This window comes from Lissotriton helveticus, chromosome 11 (genome assembly GCF_964261635.1).
Source record: "Lissotriton helveticus chromosome 11, aLisHel1.1, whole genome shotgun sequence".
In the NCBI taxonomy this organism is placed as follows: domain Eukaryota; kingdom Metazoa; phylum Chordata; class Amphibia; order Caudata; family Salamandridae; genus Lissotriton; species Lissotriton helveticus.
Genome location: NC_136072.1, coordinates 592,414,489 through 592,431,517, shown reverse-complemented (window position 1 = coordinate 592,431,517; position 17,029 = coordinate 592,414,489). Strand labels below are relative to the sequence as shown.

General features: G+C 42.3%; 1 protein-coding gene across 4 annotated transcripts in view; it reads left to right on the top strand.

Annotated features, from left to right (window-relative positions):
- DDHD2 (DDHD domain containing 2) overlaps positions 1-17,029 on the top strand; it is an 896,553-nt gene that overhangs the window by 516,283 nt on the left and 363,241 nt on the right. For all 4 annotated transcript variants that reach the window (XM_078666383.1, XM_078666384.1, XM_078666381.1 and 1 more), the window contains exons 11-12: positions 6,832-6,927; positions 10,439-10,558. In XM_078666383.1, coding sequence (XP_078522509.1) covers positions 6,832-6,927; positions 10,439-10,558 — 216 coding nt within the window. The remainder of the gene's footprint in view (positions 1-6,831; positions 6,928-10,438; positions 10,559-17,029) is intronic.

The following is a 17,029-nucleotide window of genomic DNA, read 5'->3' as shown; positions in this document are numbered from 1 at the left end:
GTGCATCATGGGAACAGGGCAGACCAAACTACCAAGCCAATTCTTCACCAGAAAGGAGACAAGCTACCGGGGACCGGTTTCTGGCATTTCAGCCTCGTCGGCCCGGCTTGCTTGAATCCTGATGGAGCAGTGAGCAAGGGACTCATGTCTGAGTATACCCTGCCACACCTATAGTGGCCAAAAACGATTCAGAAAAGGGGGTGGTGATGAACAGAGTGTCTGAATTAAGCAGACCACTCTTACCCAGTCCAAAGATCAGGGCTTGATCCATCACCGTTATTTAGCTCACTGCCCCATCCCAGCTCAGAACCTGGCTATATGCAAATTAGTCTGTCCCTGGCCCAGTGCATCATGGGAACAGGGCAGACCAAACTACCAAGCCAATTCTTCACCAGAAAGGAGACAAGCTACCGGGGACCGGTTTCTGGCACTTCAGCCTCGTCGGCCCGGCTTGCTTGAATCCTGATGGAGCAGTGAGCAAGGGACTCATGTCTGAGTATACCCTGCCACACCTATAGTGGCCAAAAACGATTCAGAAAAGGGGGTGGTGATGAACAGAGTGTCTGAATTAAGCAGACCACTCTTACCCAGTCCAAAGATCAGGGCTTGATCCATCACCGTTATTTAGCTCACTGCCCCATCCCAGCTCAGAACCTGGCTATATGCAAATTAGTCTGTCCCTGGCCCAGTGCATCATGGGAACAGGGCAGACCAAACTACCAAGCCAATTCTTCAACAGAAAGGAGACAAGCTACCGGGGACCGGTTTCTGGCATTTCAGCCTCGTCGGCCCGGCTTGCTTGAATCCTGATGGAGCAGTGAGCAAGGGACTCATGTCTGAGTATACCCTGCCACACCTATAGTGGCCAAAAACGATTCAGAAAAGGGGGTGGTGATGAACAGAGTGTCTGAATTAAGCAGACCACTCTTACCCAGTCCAAAGATCAGGGCTTGATCCATCACCGTTATTTAGCTCACTGCCCCATCCCAGCTCAGAACCTGGCTATATGCAAATTAGTCTGTCCCTGGCCCAGTGCATCATGGGAACAGGGCAGACCAAACTACCAAGCCAATTCTTCACCAGAAAGGAGACAAGCTACCGGGGACCGGTTTCTGGCATTTCAGCCTCGTAGTCTGGTCTGCCCTGTTCCCATGATGCACTGGGCCAGGGACAGACTAATTTGCATACAGCCAGGTTCTGAAACTGGGATGGTGCAATGAGCTAAAAAACGGTGTTGGATCTAGCCCTGATCTCTTGACTGGGTGAGAGTACTCTGCTTAATTCAGAGACTCTGTCTAGCACCACCCCTTGTTGTAAATATTTTTGTCCACCCTAAGCGTGGAAGGGTATACTCAGATGTGAGTCCCTTGCTCATTGCACCATCAGGATTCAAGCAAGCCGGGCCGAAGACGGCTGTAATGCCAGAAACCGGTCCCCGGAAGCTTGTTTCCTTCCCAGTGTAAGAATTGGCTTTTGTAGTCTGGTCTGCCCTGTTCCCATGATGCACTGGGCCAGGGACAGACTAATTTGCATACAGCCAGGTTCTGAAACTGGGATGGTGCAATGAGCTAAAAAACGGTGTTGGATCTAGCCCTGATCTCTTGACTGGGTGAGAGTACTCTGCTTAATTCAGAGACTCTGTCCAGCACCACCCCTTGTTGTAAATATTTTTGTCCACCCTAAGCGTGGAAGGGTATACTCAGATGTGAGTCCCTTGCTCATTGCACCATCAGGATTCAAGCAAGCCGGGCCGAAGACGGCTGTAATGCCAGAAACCGGTCCCCGGAAGCTTGTTTCCTTCCCAGTGTAAGAATTGGCTTTTGTAGTCTGGTCTGCCCTGTTCCCATGATGCACTGGGCCAGGGACAGACTAATTTGCATACAGCCAGGTTCTGAAACTGGGATGGTGCAATGAGCTAAAAAACGGTGTTGGATCTAGCCCTGATCTCTTGACTGGGTGAGAGTACTCTGCTTAATTCAGAGACTCTGTCCAGCACCACCCCTTGTTGCTATTGCTTCTTAAGGCCGTGTGCGCGGCCCCTCGTGGTGGTGTGTCTGGGCATTTCCTCACCTTCCTGCTCGTATCCTGAGGGTTGGGATCATTCTGTGTTCTCCCTTGTCAGGCGTCGCCCGCCCAGTCTTCCGGGGGCCCGGGCTGTTTTTCTTGCTTCTGGCAGCTTATGTCTGTCGGTGCCGCTCTAACTGGCCTGTTGCCTTTCTTTTCCCTCATTTCCTTGGGCCCTGTAGGCTTCTTCTTCCTGTCCTGGCAATGGATGGAAGCTTTGTTGCCTTGTAGGGGAGTGGGGTGCTTCGGCCTCTTTGGCCTTGCCCTTGGTTCCTCTGTTGTGAGTGTACGGGCCTTTTTAGTCTTCTTTCTTCTTCCTCCATTCCTCTTGGGGTCGGTGGTGTTCTGCTTCTGGGGGTTCCTCTTACCTGGAAGCGTCAAGGTTACTTACCTGGTCCGCAGGTCTGGTCCCCTGTGGAACCCTCTGTCCTGTCCTGGCTGGTGGGGTCCTTTTACAGAACCTCCTTCCCCGTGGGTATTGCTAGGGTGTCTATTCTACGTGAAGGAATCTGCGGCTAGTAGTCTCTATCAGATGTGTGAGATGACTTTTACATTGGTTTTGTCACTTATTTCACCTTTTAAAAAATATATATTTTATTGAGAATCATGGCTGCATATTACAGTGACATTATTGATGCATCTGGCATTTTATCTTTTGCTGATTTTCCAAATTATGCACAATACATTTTCATGTCATGTTATACATTTCAGTTACATATGTGGTTTGTCTGATGTCCGCTTTTCTGGACAAGAAGGGATTGTTTGTAAACACGTAAGACAATATGGCATCGAGTTCCGTACTACCAAGCAAGTTTATATATTTAATTTAACTTTAACATAGAAAACTTCTCCCTACTTATTTCACATTTACATACAATTTTTCTGCTTATGTCTGCATCTTTGGTTAAAGCAAAAGTCACATTAGGCGAGCAGGTCTCTCCTCTGCTCCACTAGTTAGGGTTTAACGTTAACATTTCTGTCACAGCTTGTAACATTCATTTTTACATTCAACGTGGATTTCCAATATCTGTACTTGATCCCTGCTTTACAACATTCCCATAGGTACTTGTTAACGCGAGCCCAGACACCTCAACTCCATTTTTTGCATGTTGCTCTCATGCATTTCTAAGAGCATTCAGTGCTTTGACTTTGATGTATTTTTGAACGAGAGTTATAAGGATGGCTGCAGTTTTGGGTGAATCCCCTGAGTTGCCTTGGAATCCTGTCAAAAAGACTAGCTCGCAGGTGTTGAAGGATCCGATGAGAGCCAGCTGAGGCCGATGATCACGATCAACTTGCTGTAGATGGATGTCATTGATCCTTTTGAAAAAATAACTTAGTAGTTACTTACCGTTAAGCACTAAAATTGCATTTGGGCTTTTTTCTCAATTCCTGAAGGTGCTAGGGTGTTTCGCTTTGTTTTGTTTATAACTGTCTTAACTCTCCTACAGATGTTTGATTGTGGAAAAAATCTTCCTTTTTTTAAAAGAAATTACACTGGTTGAACATTGACCTTTATTGTATTTATTCACATTTGTATCAAACTGTACCACTTCGTGGATCTGCTTTCACTGCTCGAACCTGCGGCTACCAGTATACTGTCAAAAATACAAAGAGACTCTTGGCTAACGTTTTGCAGCACGGTAGGATGTTTAGCTCTTAATCAACATTTTTAAGAATTTATGTTTGGAATGATCCGAAATAAAAATATAATTTGACTTGCGGAATAAATCTCTACTTCAGATTGGCCATTTCTGAAGTCGGCGGCCTTGATGCTTTTAGATCACTGCATTCCTCTTTTGACTCCTTCGGCTGGCAGTTAACATCTTCAACTACTTTCACCACCATCTCATTCCCTTTCCTAACTGACTCAATCACTGGCCTCATCGTGTTTCCTGCAGCCCATGCCAGTATCCCATGTTTAATGACTACCACTGCTCTTTTTTTTTTATTTTATTTTTTTTATAAACTTTTATTGACATAAAGGCATATTAACCAATCAGGATGATACTTTCAAGCTGGTACATTCACATTCGTATAGTACAATTCTGGAATCATAATCGGTAGCACCTATGCTGTAGTGTAATCTCGTTCTCCCTTTCTAATCTCTGTATATGCTCTTCCGTATATCCTTACATATGTTACCAGTAGTTAACAATTTTTTTATTTACCGGCTCCGTGGTACCCAACATGGGAAACTTTCGTGTAACTTCCAAGAGAAAGTCTCCCCCCCCTCCCCAACCTTGTGTCATCACTTTTGATTATGTTGCACACTTCCCTTCTCATCAGCAGGTTTCCTTGTCCCAGTGTCTTCACCCATGCAAGTTATTCCAACACGTTGCTGCATTTAACACGGAGAAGCATACCTCCCTAGCCCTATCCATCACTCCTCCTCCCCCTCGGAATCCAGTTCGTCTCCCTCTGGTAAGGGTTCACAGATCTCACCCCTATAAACATTCCATGCTGTCCACACCTTGTTCCATTTGCGGGGGGCAGCTCGAAGGACATACACAGTTCTTTCCGTGACCATCAGGATATCCATGTTTTTAGCCCATCTGTTTGCAGTGGGCACGTCCGGAGCCCCCCATTTTTGTGCAATATCACGTTTAGCTACTGTCATGGCTAGCGTGGCCCAGATTATTCCGTACCTGTCTAGGTCATTGGGGTCCCATACGTTTAAAAGGCACTTACGTGGTTCTGGTATAGTGGAAACCTTAAGTGTCTGGGATATGGTGCGCATTATTTGCCTCCAGAATTCCTGTATTTGTGGGCAGTCCCATAGTGTATGGAGCAGTGTCCCCTCCTCCCCGCAACCTCTCAAGCAAAAGGGATTGGGCGCTCTATGTATTTTGTGGAGTAGTGTCCTGGTGTAGTAGATGCGATGTAAAATTTTTAGTTGCACCAGTCTAAATTTGGCCGAGATGCCTACCTCTCTTGGGGAGGCCAAGGCTTCATTCCACTCCGACTCATCCATCATACCGATTTCCCCCTCCCATCGTTCCTTAAGTTTTATTGTGGGGTCCTCTAAGTTGTTGAGTAGTTTTTTGTAAGTGAGGGACGTGGCGCTCTGCTGCATAAAGTCTGTCAATAGTCTGTCCTCAAGTGGCGAGGAATCCGGCAGATCAGTGCCCGGTGGGATTGCCTGGAGCAGCGCGTGCCTAATTTGTACATATCGAAATGTTTCAGTGGGTCTACCACTGCTCTTTTTATTGTACATTTGTTTAAAGTAGTTTGTGATATGAATTGTTCCTTTTTAGGTCTAGCCTGTGTAAGCAGCGCGAAGCGTCTTTTGTTATCCACTTGCTGGGAAAGTAGGACAGGGGAAGGGCACGCGCAGGGCCGTCGGAGATTTCACCTTGTGTGTGCGCACGTTCACCCACGCGCCGTGCACATCTCCTGTCCCAGATTCCCAGCAAGTGGATATATATATATATATATATCTCTCTCTCTCTCGCTCTCTCGCTCGCTCTCTCTCTCTCTCTCTCTCTCTCTCTCTCTCTCTCGCTCTCTCGCTCTCGCTCGCTCACACACACACACCGACACACACACACACTCACACACACACACACACACACACACACACACACGTCAAGTCCTTTTAAAAAAAGTGATACTCTTTAAAAATGCATCCTGGAAGAGGCTAAATACTACCAACCTTAATGAGTGAATGACCAAGTGAATTGTTTATACCGTATTATGACTTAGAAATCTATCGTAGCCTTTGTTGTTACAGAAGTAACCTGAAGAGTTAACTCTATTTAATGTTGCTATTTTCTTAAAGGCTGCTATTACCCTCGGGAGTGTACAGTAGGAGAAAATGATGATGCTAAATATTTTAATGTCTCTTTTTCTGTTCTGTTTTTATGAACTGTATGTATGATTCAGATGTATGCTTTATATATATATTGAGTGACTGACTGCTTCTCTCTGTCCTTCCACCAATACTGCCCCTTGTGGTTCTGTCCCTCCTGCATTTCATCATTAGCCTGGATATTGCGAGGGAAGGGCTTCCACTGAATACTCTTAATCACCTTCAGAGCATCCTTAACCCCTTCCATGCTCATGACGAGCTCAGCTCGTCATGCAGTACACTGCTCGTGTGTTCATGACGAGCTGAGCTCGTCATGAACCATGGAAATCTGAAAAGTTCAGCACCCAGGAAAGTCTCCTGCAGCATTGAAGGTGTTAAACTTAGGTCCAACGTGCCTCACAGCTAGATTCACCCCTTACACCACGACCAGAACTCTCAGATCCTCATGGGCAAACCTCCTAAAACCCCATGTTTTAGGTGTAGCTGCATTGGGAACTAAAGCCTGGAATCTCATGCCAACACATCTGAGGTTGTTGAAAACAGAGACACAGTTCAGGAAGGCACTGAAGACTTGGATTTTTGGATCGTCAGACAAATTCTGCATATCCCTCATGTAGGATCCCCTCCTTTTCCGCCTTGACTTTCTTCCACCCAGCACCAGGATGCTCCTTCCGGAGTGTCAGCCCGAGCTTCATAAATGTATTAATATCAAATCAAATCAAGAGCATGCATATTTCATGTGCAAAAGTACATTTTGAATCCTTGCCAGAAAATGGCAGCAGAGCCCCCGCCCCTCAACCCCCACCCACTTAAACGGAGAACCGAAATGGGCTTCTGGGCAAGAAGATATATTGGAAAGGTACTGACTTTGTTTTTATATGAAACAGTTTTGCATTTTATAAAACAAATCTTTTCTACTTCAAATTGATGAGAATGTTTTTGTGATATGTGTCTAGGCTTTATGTACAGAAAGCGACTTGAAAGCCATTGGAATTCCTTTAGGACCAAGGAAGAAGTTACTGAACTACACAAAGAATCGTAGCATTGCACAGGTAGGTCATACAGAATGGTTGTAGAATGTGCCTTTAAAAGTGAAATTTTGCCTTAAAAGTTCGCTCATTCAATTTTAAAGTTGTGCTACCGCCCTTCTAGTAGCAAAGATTTTTTTTAAAAAGTTTTAAAATGTCATTTTAGTGAAAAGAGAAAACGTTTGTTGGTGTCCTTTGGTTGCACATATCAAATTGCTTCTTGACACAAAAAAGTCTTCACCCAAGTCTTACATGTAAGATTTAAATAAATCCACTGGAAGACTTCTAACAGGATTAAGGATCTTCCATCGTGGATATAGAGTTCTATTTACCATATAGGAATATTCAGATAAATATCTTATGTGTAGAATAACTTGACAGGTTTTATGCACAAAACAACAAGTTACAATTAAAACATTACTGGTTTTAAAGTTGTTGGAACATTGATCAGTTTTAAATTAGTATTTTAATGTGAAGTATAGTTTTGGCACTGGACTCTGAATGTGATACCCTGACTTTGGGTAACAGGAGTTCAATCAAGACCTGTGCGACATGCAGGATAATTCAAGGTTTTGTTTTTGTTCTTTTGTAAAGCACACTGTTGCCTGCACCATCATGGCACTAAACTTAAACACAGCAAACCATCAGAGAGAAAGAGTTAAGACCAGAAGGCGATTTTAGCTATAACAGGTAGGTCTTAAGAGGTATTTAGAATGCAGCTCACTCAGCACACATTCTGAGGAGTAGAAGTAGGGCCACAACCAAGGGTTGTGAACCTTGAAATCACTCCCTTCCATTGCGCTTTGTTGAAATGTTGAATCTTTAATAGTAACCTAGAGCTTGATCTCAGATCATATGTTGGAATGTGAGAGATGAGGATATCTGATAGAAATGTTGGGCCAAGTGATACATATCCAGCATCATGAGGCAAAGTACCTTAAAATTCATCTGTTTCTTGACCAGAAGCCAGTGCGAGGAGCAGCACTCTTCATACAAATAATAAAACCAATGTGCGCTAAAGATCAGCTGGACTGGTGTATATTGAAAACGTTATCAGTTCTCTGAGGGTCTCTGGAAGACCTTTATAGATCCCATTCCCATAATTTAGTTGGGCTAAGACTTTGCAGCCTGAGACTAGTGCGCACCTCTCCTGATATAAATGCCCGTCAGTGGTGTTCGTGGTGGTAGGTAGCTTATTGGACAACACAAATTCTAAAACTAAACAGTAATGATGAGCATAAGAAATAGATCTTCAGTAAGCTCATCTGGTTGCTGAATTTTCAGTCTGTAAAGTCGGCAGGCTTACAACTTTCCTACAGAAAAAGTGTCATATTTAGGTTGTCTGATAAGGAGTCTGAACTTCCTCCAACAAAGTGGATGTGTCCGCCAACAAGTGTATCTACTCGGAGGGAGAAACATTTCAAAGCAAAAATCCACCAATGTCTTTCAACGGGGTGGAAATTCCTTCAGCCAAATTGGGGTTCCATATTCGGATCTCATTCCAAGCCTCATGCTAAAGTTTATTGCATTTGCAAAGAGTGGTTTGCAGGCTTTGCGACTGCCAAACTCATTTTCACAATGTACAAAACCTCTTTAATGAGTCGGAAATGTTTTTCCAATTTTGAAAACTGGTTTTGCAACCGTATCTGAATAACAAACAGGAGGGAGCGTAACAGAGCTATTTCCCTCTTTTCTTTGAGTCGCAGAAAAGGAATGTGTCATTGGTTTATGACCCCAGTTGCAATCGAATTCAGTTGGAAACCATTGAAAAGTTGCCACCTCTGATAGCTGTGGTGGTAACAGATTTGGAAAGGTTAAATTGTCCTTAGGAGACAGCTTTTCTACGCAGGGGATTCAAACTTGAAAAGTTAAAAAAAAAATCAGTACCTGTCTCTTAAATGGACACATATTACTTTTAAATTAGATTTCCTGTTTGGGAAGGCATATAGGGGGATAGTAGTCTGCTTTCTCTTGCAGGCCATCATCTCTGTATTCGCAGCCATTCACAGAGAATTGTAAAATGTGGCCTGCCTAATTAATATTCATTAGACAGGCCCAAAGTTTTTATTTTTTTATTGAATGCTCATTAGGTAGGTTGTTTTGCGACCACCTCTAAAAAGGCAATTTGCAGAGCGACCTATTAGTACATAGGTTCCATCACAAATGACAACCCTGTGCGCGAACCACAAAACTGACAGTTGTCTCTCACAACTGTCTTAGGAGTTACCCTCTTTTAGCTAGGGAGTGTTATGAGTTAGACAAAACATATCAGACAATTTCCTATCTGCACGGTGTCGTCTACATGGGGCCCTGCCCTGGCTGCCAGAAAACAGTAGGCATACACAAGTATTGGTATTTTACTATGAACAAAGAGTTGTTTATGCATTGTTTGTCTGCACATCATGTGTATCAAAGTGATAATTATTACAATATTCTCGGCAATAATTCTAGAGATCCGATCAAATACTAGAAATGCCCTTTATGAATAAATGACATCCTACACTCTTACTCTATTAGTCTAAACCCTACCTAATTTATTTAGATTGCTACCAACTATCTAATTATTTGGGCGTATTTTTGGTCAGCTTTGTTATGCCAAGCCCTGCAAGTATTCCTGCTCCCGGCAGTCCGAATTCTGTCATTCAGCCTAATGCCCTAGCAAATATTCAATATGATCCACCCTTCCCAACTTCTAGCATCTTTTTATAATTAAGGCAGGCAACCTAACTATCTCTGCTTCATTAAAAGTCTGTTCCGCACAAGGTCAATTCACCTTGTAGCTGTGAGTACAACACGTAAATAAGAGCACAGAAAGATTCCATTCTCTGCTTTGTCAGGGTGAATGCATGCTAAAATAAAGGTGAGAATAAAAACATGCCTTGGAGACGTACTCTGTGTTAATGCGCTTATGATGTATTACAGTCAGGCCTGGCTTGTATGTAAAGTATGTGGACTGAAAAGCCCTTCCACACACAACAGTGGCGTTTATAGATGCATCTTACATCTTCATGAAACAATATCTGATCACCCTATCATTTTGCAATTGTCCTTGGACACTTTGGTTGACTGTGTATAGATTGAGGAAAGTAATTTGTGACACCACTAGTATGTTTTGTTAGCCATCTTTGTATACTGCAGAATATGACGGAGTACTTTGACCACCATATATGATTATACCAAAAGATGTATGCTCCAACCATGTTATGTCAAAAAGATTTATAAAGTGCGCTTTTACCTAAAAATGGGCGTCTTGGTGCTAATGGCAAGAAGTTTCTGCATTCGTTCGTTAACTGAACGTTGAAATGCACAGTCATTTCTGTCATTGGATACACTCTGTATCAGGAGCTAATGGCATCGCTTGAAGTTCTTTGTTCAGTTTTTCCAGACCTACTGATAATTGGGTTTAAGAAGTACATCGATTTTCTTTTCTTTATTTATTGCACAAAAAGTGATATAAAAGTTTTCGGCAGTTCTGCCTGACCCTGCTTTTGACTATAAATTATTGTGATGCTTCCTCTCTTCCCTTTCTCTACAGACATGCAGTCAGACATCGGGAACCTGTGCAGAACAGAATGCACCAAGGGACAAAGCAGAGCTGTCCCTCCCCCCCAAGAACTTGGTTAACTATAAGTATTTTGATGTTGGAATTGGACAGGTAATACCATACAAGGCTAATCTGAAAAAGAAGAGTTTTTATTGCATGCATATTTATTTAAATTGTTTAAGGCAGCTGACTTTGAAAATAATGAGTCACAATTAGTACTTTCCATTTCTGTTCACTCCTATCAATGTTTACCTCCAGAATATGTCCCTGTACACATATAAAAAAAATAGTGTTGTTGGAATGTGGCCTAGTGCAAGACATTAGATCATTAGGACCACTGCCCAGCCACCTGGCTGTTTCCCAAACATCTCAGATAGTCGCCTCAATGTAAATTTGATTTTCTTTAAAACAGTAGTGGGACTAACAAATACAAAATGTTGATGGAATGTGCTTGAACCTGAGAATAGCCATATGTATTGACATATATAAATGTAAGATTGATATATGTCAAGTTATCGCCCAGAACACTGAAGATGTACATGAAGAACGAATCCGTTTATATTTGAGTAGATAGTGTAAAAATAACCTTAATAGGACATTGGCACCATGTTTAATCAATGGGACAAATGGAAAAAATGTAAATCAGCTGTTCTCCCACTCAACTAAACCTGCAGCTCCACATCTTATTTACTGTGTTGCGTAAGCTACAACTCTGGTGTAACTCTACAAGTTTCGCTTTCCCATCCAGGATTACCTATGTGAACATAGTTCAAAGCACCAGCGCTAAATGTGAGATAGGTTATTTTAGTCCTGTAGAACTCCTCTCAATACATAGCTTCAGGGGAAGAGTATGGTGTGTTACACCCTCTAATAAATGTATTCTCTATTAAATAGTTGGGTACAGGTGCTTTCATTTGGGTATGGTGAGGTGTCTGCCGGATTCCACCTAGGAACTTTACATGCACACACAGGCAAAAACATATACTCTCTCTTCTCTCTATTTTGAAGATCTTAAAACTGTTGATTATTTTACAACATATTGTGCTCCAAGTAACCCTTACAATCTGCACTGCTCTTCATTTCCTCTGCCACTGAAGCCTCCTCATGCCCTGCCTCTCAGATAGTGTGTTTTAATATGATGTGCCAGAGTGATTGTTGGGAAATTTGAAGCTCGCAACCCCCCCTCCCCCCAATCTTACTGACCAAGCTTACCTCCTGCTTTTGGGTTACTAACAATCCCCATGGAACGGATCAGGGGCACTGTGGTAACAGTAAAATCTTATTTTGTTCTTTACAGTATCATATACACAGTACTAGGAAGAACACACACTTTTAAGTAAACGTATTTATTACAACAGGGTGAACCTGTTTCTAAGTACATCTAAAATATTCATACAGGATATCATAAAAACAGCAAGAGGGCACATTGCACACAACCAGAATAAAATGAAAATTTCTAACATTGTTAAAATCTCTAAGACCCTAAATATACATCTACGCGCTACCCTAGGAGAGCATGTAGTAGAGCAAATAGTGGACTAGAATTTCTTCAGAAGAAGCAGCACACTGCATACCTTGTTCACAGTTAAAGCTGTCATTATCAGAAGGGCTGTGGAGAAAGTGTAACCTGTGACAGGCAAACGTGCTGCAGTAGCGGGTCTCCTTGGGTACTTGGCTCTTATCAGCTTCTCTAAAGGCCGGCAGTAACCAAGATTGTCTTCAAATGGTATCTTGCAGGATAATCTGGGATGAAGGACCTCTCAACCTTAGGGGCTGAGTGGTAGTCCTTAAATACTAAACGTTCCCATGGATGAAGACTTTTGACCTAGTTTTAGGAATGTGGTTTATAAATTACAGGTGCCAGAAAAGGGGTCCTAATCTAATAAAATGGGAGACGCAGTAACGTCAATTTGAACTACACATCTTTGATCAATTATCTAGGGAGGGTTTTTGGTAGCATTGACATGTTGATAGGGGAGCACTTATTCCAGATTATTTTTAATAATAACTTTATAATGTACATTAATACTCTGGTATTTAAATGTTTTCTGACTATTAAACATCACCCCCAACTATTTTTAAAAATAAAAAAATACTCTACAATGCTTTCCAATATACTTATTTACATACTTACACATATGTGCGTGGTAAAGACATTCGCTGTAAAGACATGTTCGTTATAATGGCATACGTGGTATTAGAACATTGGAATGTTGGGAGCTCCATTGAACACAATGGAGTGCTCCGGGCTTATAATGGCTGGTATAAGCCTGGAGCTCCAACATTCCATTGATTCTTTGTTCACAGCTCTGGCTGTGAACAAAGGCTTCAAGGACCCTGAGGGGATTCCCTCTAGTGGCAGAATGTTCTAATAGCCTTATAGCCCTTCGTAGCTTCGGCTCGGGGCCTTTAACGCTGGAGAGGGCCTTTAATAGCCGCTATAGCCCTCTACGGCGGGCTATAAGGCTATAATGTTGCATGCCTGGTAATGACTTTGTTGTAAGTGCAGGTCGTGGTAATGACTGTGTTGTAAAGGCTATTTACTGCTCCGGACTGAGTGTCTCATCACCTGTTCTATCTGAGTCAATATCGAAACGCCTTGTCACTTTCTGCCCCATCTCAGTTTGACAAATCATAAGGGTGACATGACATTCATGGTGTTTATTGTTTATGATGTATATGACAGTTTGTAGCCAGTGTGTCATCAGGGATGGACCTGAGGGCCTGTCTGGAATGGAGTCAGAATATAGGGACTTGACATCAAGTGTGCAGCAGAACTGTCTGGTTTAACCCCTTCCACGCTCATGACGAGCTGGGCTCGTCATGCAGTAGCCTCCTGCTACGCTGATGACGAGCCCAGCTCGTCATGAATAATGGTGTTTATGAAGTTCAAGCACAGGAGAAAAATCCCCATAGCGTTCAAGGTGTTAAGACCGTGGAGCCTTAACTGGCTCCTTCAGAGGAAACCTTTAGACAGTTGTCTATCTGACACTGGGTTATCAGCTAACGAAAGTCATAAAGCCCATTCTATTTAAGGCAACCCTTCTGACATTTATTGTTCCTGCCTGGCAGTGCCACAAGTACAGTGGCCCTAGAAAGAAAATAGAAAACTGCCTGGGTGATCAGCATATTCTTTTTTCTTTTTCAAAAACAAAAATATTGTAGAGTCTGGGTTTTTTATCTGGAAAACAAAATCATTGGATTTTTCACCAAAAGTGCTCCTTATAGGAGCGAATGGCCACACTCGAATATGTAAGGTCACTGTGATGGTATGCATATTGAACACACTTCGGAGGGAATGAGGGCGATTGTCAGTTTTTTCAACTCTTAAGTTGAAAGAAAAGGAACTTATATACCTTTTTGTTTCGGGGTATGGAATTTCTATTGTCCGATGCCCAGAATATATAGTATGTGGTCAAGAACAACAGGTTTTTATGTTTATTTTGTCCATCAAACAAGTTGACCAAGCCCTGTTAGAAGAGATAATTTGGCTGCAGTTTACAGTCCCACAATACGGATCTGTGAAAGAGCATGGTCTTTAACTCCATATTTATAAATGTTTGAAGTTGTGCACATGCTTTATCAATGGAAAGCCTTAACTATTAGGATGAGCAATCTAAGGAAATGCAGTGAGATGTAAGCTCAGCTGGCATTACGGAAAGTGTTTCCAGTATAAAATTGTGTAAACATGATTACAAAATGTAACACTTTGAGGCTACATATAATGCTCCCAGAATGCTTCTAGCTTAAATGCAAATATGTTTTTACTCTGTTTTTATTGTTATTTTCTTTATAGCTTCATGCAGATTACAGCAAGTATAAGTAAAGTATTACAGTCATTATAGAACAAGTCAATGCCTTATAGTTATACAACGTGTCACTCCAAGTTCATAGTTCAGTTGCAGATATGTGGTTCCGGATGGTATTATGATCTAATGTTATTAACATCAATATTGTTAGATTGCTGTCCCCTTCGTTTCCATCTTAATTATGTTACTGCTTCGCCCTTGACAACAGCCTATTGTGCCATACAAACATGAAACAAACCATTAATTGTCTGCAGAGACCTATCACTGACATGCAGTCTCATATCATTCTATATAAGAATGGTGCAAAGTATGAGTTGGGGATGTGGGAGAAAAAGGGGCATACAAGGGTATACTTCTACTTAACCATAATTATTCTGTCCAAGGTACTAGAAGACAAGACCCAGCCTCAGCATTGCCCTTCACCATTTATTCCGTCTTGATCGATTAATGGGGAGATGAATTTACCACTAAGATTTTCTCATCTTCCCGTAGTAAATGCAGCAGTGCCTCCCACACTGTTGCACAATTGGTGTACAGGTATCTTCTGTCCATTTATCCCTGAGGGAATTTGAAGGTGTAAAGATACTGGTACTTAGTGCCAGGTATAAAAATTTTATAGCTTTGTGTGTGTCTGAAGGGGAAAATAAATGTAACCGCTGGTGTACATTGGGTTCACTTGTTCCAGTTTTCCACGTTTCGCTGGCCATTGCTGCTATACCCGAATAAAACAGGAACTGACTAGCAGGTAAACCAAAGTCTGTCATTAGTCCTTCATCTCTAAACAGGTCACCAACTTGCTCAATGCCATAATCTGTCAACTCACCAATCCCTTCCAACAATCTTTATGATGTACTACAGTTAGAAAATGTAACATTTTACTTTGTGGAAAGGGAGCTAGTGTTTGTGATTTCTGCAAGTTTCTAATCCAACCATGCTTAATCACACCTAAGGGACTGTGCATCTCCAATATTTTCCTTTTAAGACCTAGCAGGAGTTGTCAACAGTTGCAACGTTGGGCCAGGAAATTTGGTATCGTAATCCCGACTGATTAGTGCTGCCACCAATTTTGTCACCCACAGCAGCTGTGTCGGTAGATAGTAAGTCTGAAAAATGAGAAGCAGCAAGCCCTCCTCCATTTATGGGGAGCTTAAATTTATGTGTAATGAAACTCTGTGAATAACCCACAAATTAGATCAGTGAACAGAATATCCATGTCACAGAAGCACGTCCTAGGTAATACAATCAGCAATGCAGTAAAGTAATATAACATTTGCAACCATTTTAGCTAGTGCTGCTCTTCTAGCCACTGACTCCAGGAGCATTTCACAGAAGGCCATTCCTGTTTTCAAAGCAGTCCCTACTGCCCCAATATTGACCTCTTCTACTGTATCTATAGATACAGCCCCCTAGATATTTTATAGACATCAGTTCCCAGGTAAGACCATTGGCCACCTCAATTTGGGCGCCTCCGTTTTGGAGCGGCCTCACAGGGAACACACTAGATTTTTGCCAGTTAATGCACAAACCTGATAAGTCCCCAAATGTAGTCAGTAATTGATTTGCCTTTCCTCTATTTGTCCGCTCAAGAAATAACATAATTTCATCTGCCTATAGTGAGATATAGTGTGTCGTAGCTCCCACTAGAATGCCATTATAAGTAGTCCCTTGCCTCACCTTGCATGCCAGAGGTTCAGTCGCCTTGGCAAATAGCAGAGGAGATAATGAACGCCCCCGTTTCATGCTCCTTATGCTTCAGAGTTAACTTTGCAAATTTTTTACCTTCACCATGGGCGTGGTATACAGAATCCTAGTTCATTCCCATAAGCCCTGTTCTAGGCTCAATCTGTTTAGCACAGGATACAGGTTGTTCCATTTTAGAGTATTCAATGCCATGTCAACATCGTCATCACCACGGCTTCCTCATGATTGTTTAAGGCATCAACGAGTAAGGCAATAAACCTATGTATATCCATTGGCGTATTTCGACCATGGATACACCCAGTTTAATTGGGGTGTGTGAGGCGTTGCATATAAGGCATTAATCTCATAGCAATCACTGTACTCAGTATATAACCAACATTGACCGGGGCCTTATGCTGTATCATCTTCCAGGTCCCTGCCTGATTTAATGTAGCAGGGTCACTAAAGCCTTGACTGCAGGAGGTTCCTAGCTTCTCTGGTTCTTTGGTATACTACCACTAGTTATGAGGCCACCTGTTCTATATACCTTGCGTGAAACTCAATTGGTAGGCTATCAGAACCTTTCAATTTGCCATACACTTAACTGCTGCTTTTTATTTCTTCAATGATTTCGCCTCCTAGCAGCTCCACCTCTTCTTGGTTCAATCTCTGCAATAGTGTTTCTCCTAAAAAATCCTCAAGATCTTACCCTGCTTCCTCATAACTCATAACTAAAAGCATTAAGCAATTTGTAGTAATTCCTAAAAATTTCATTCCTTTCCCCCCTGCCCTGTGTGTACTCAGCTTACGAACTCACTCAAAGGGATGTGCAAATCCTGGGTTTTAAAATTGAACAAGGTAGCAAAGGCAGTGAAGTTCCAGACTTTTGCCATTCCTCGTATGCCTCTACCATGTATTTATTGTAATCAAAACATCTGAGCCTTTCTATTACATGAGCTAATTTCTCTTTCTCATTTAATAAGTCTATTTGTAAGTCTGAGAGCCCTGGCTGTCTGATTAACCTGTTTTGTGCGTGCTCCCACCGACCTAGCAATACACTGACCCCTGAAATACTGTCTTAAAGGATTCCCAT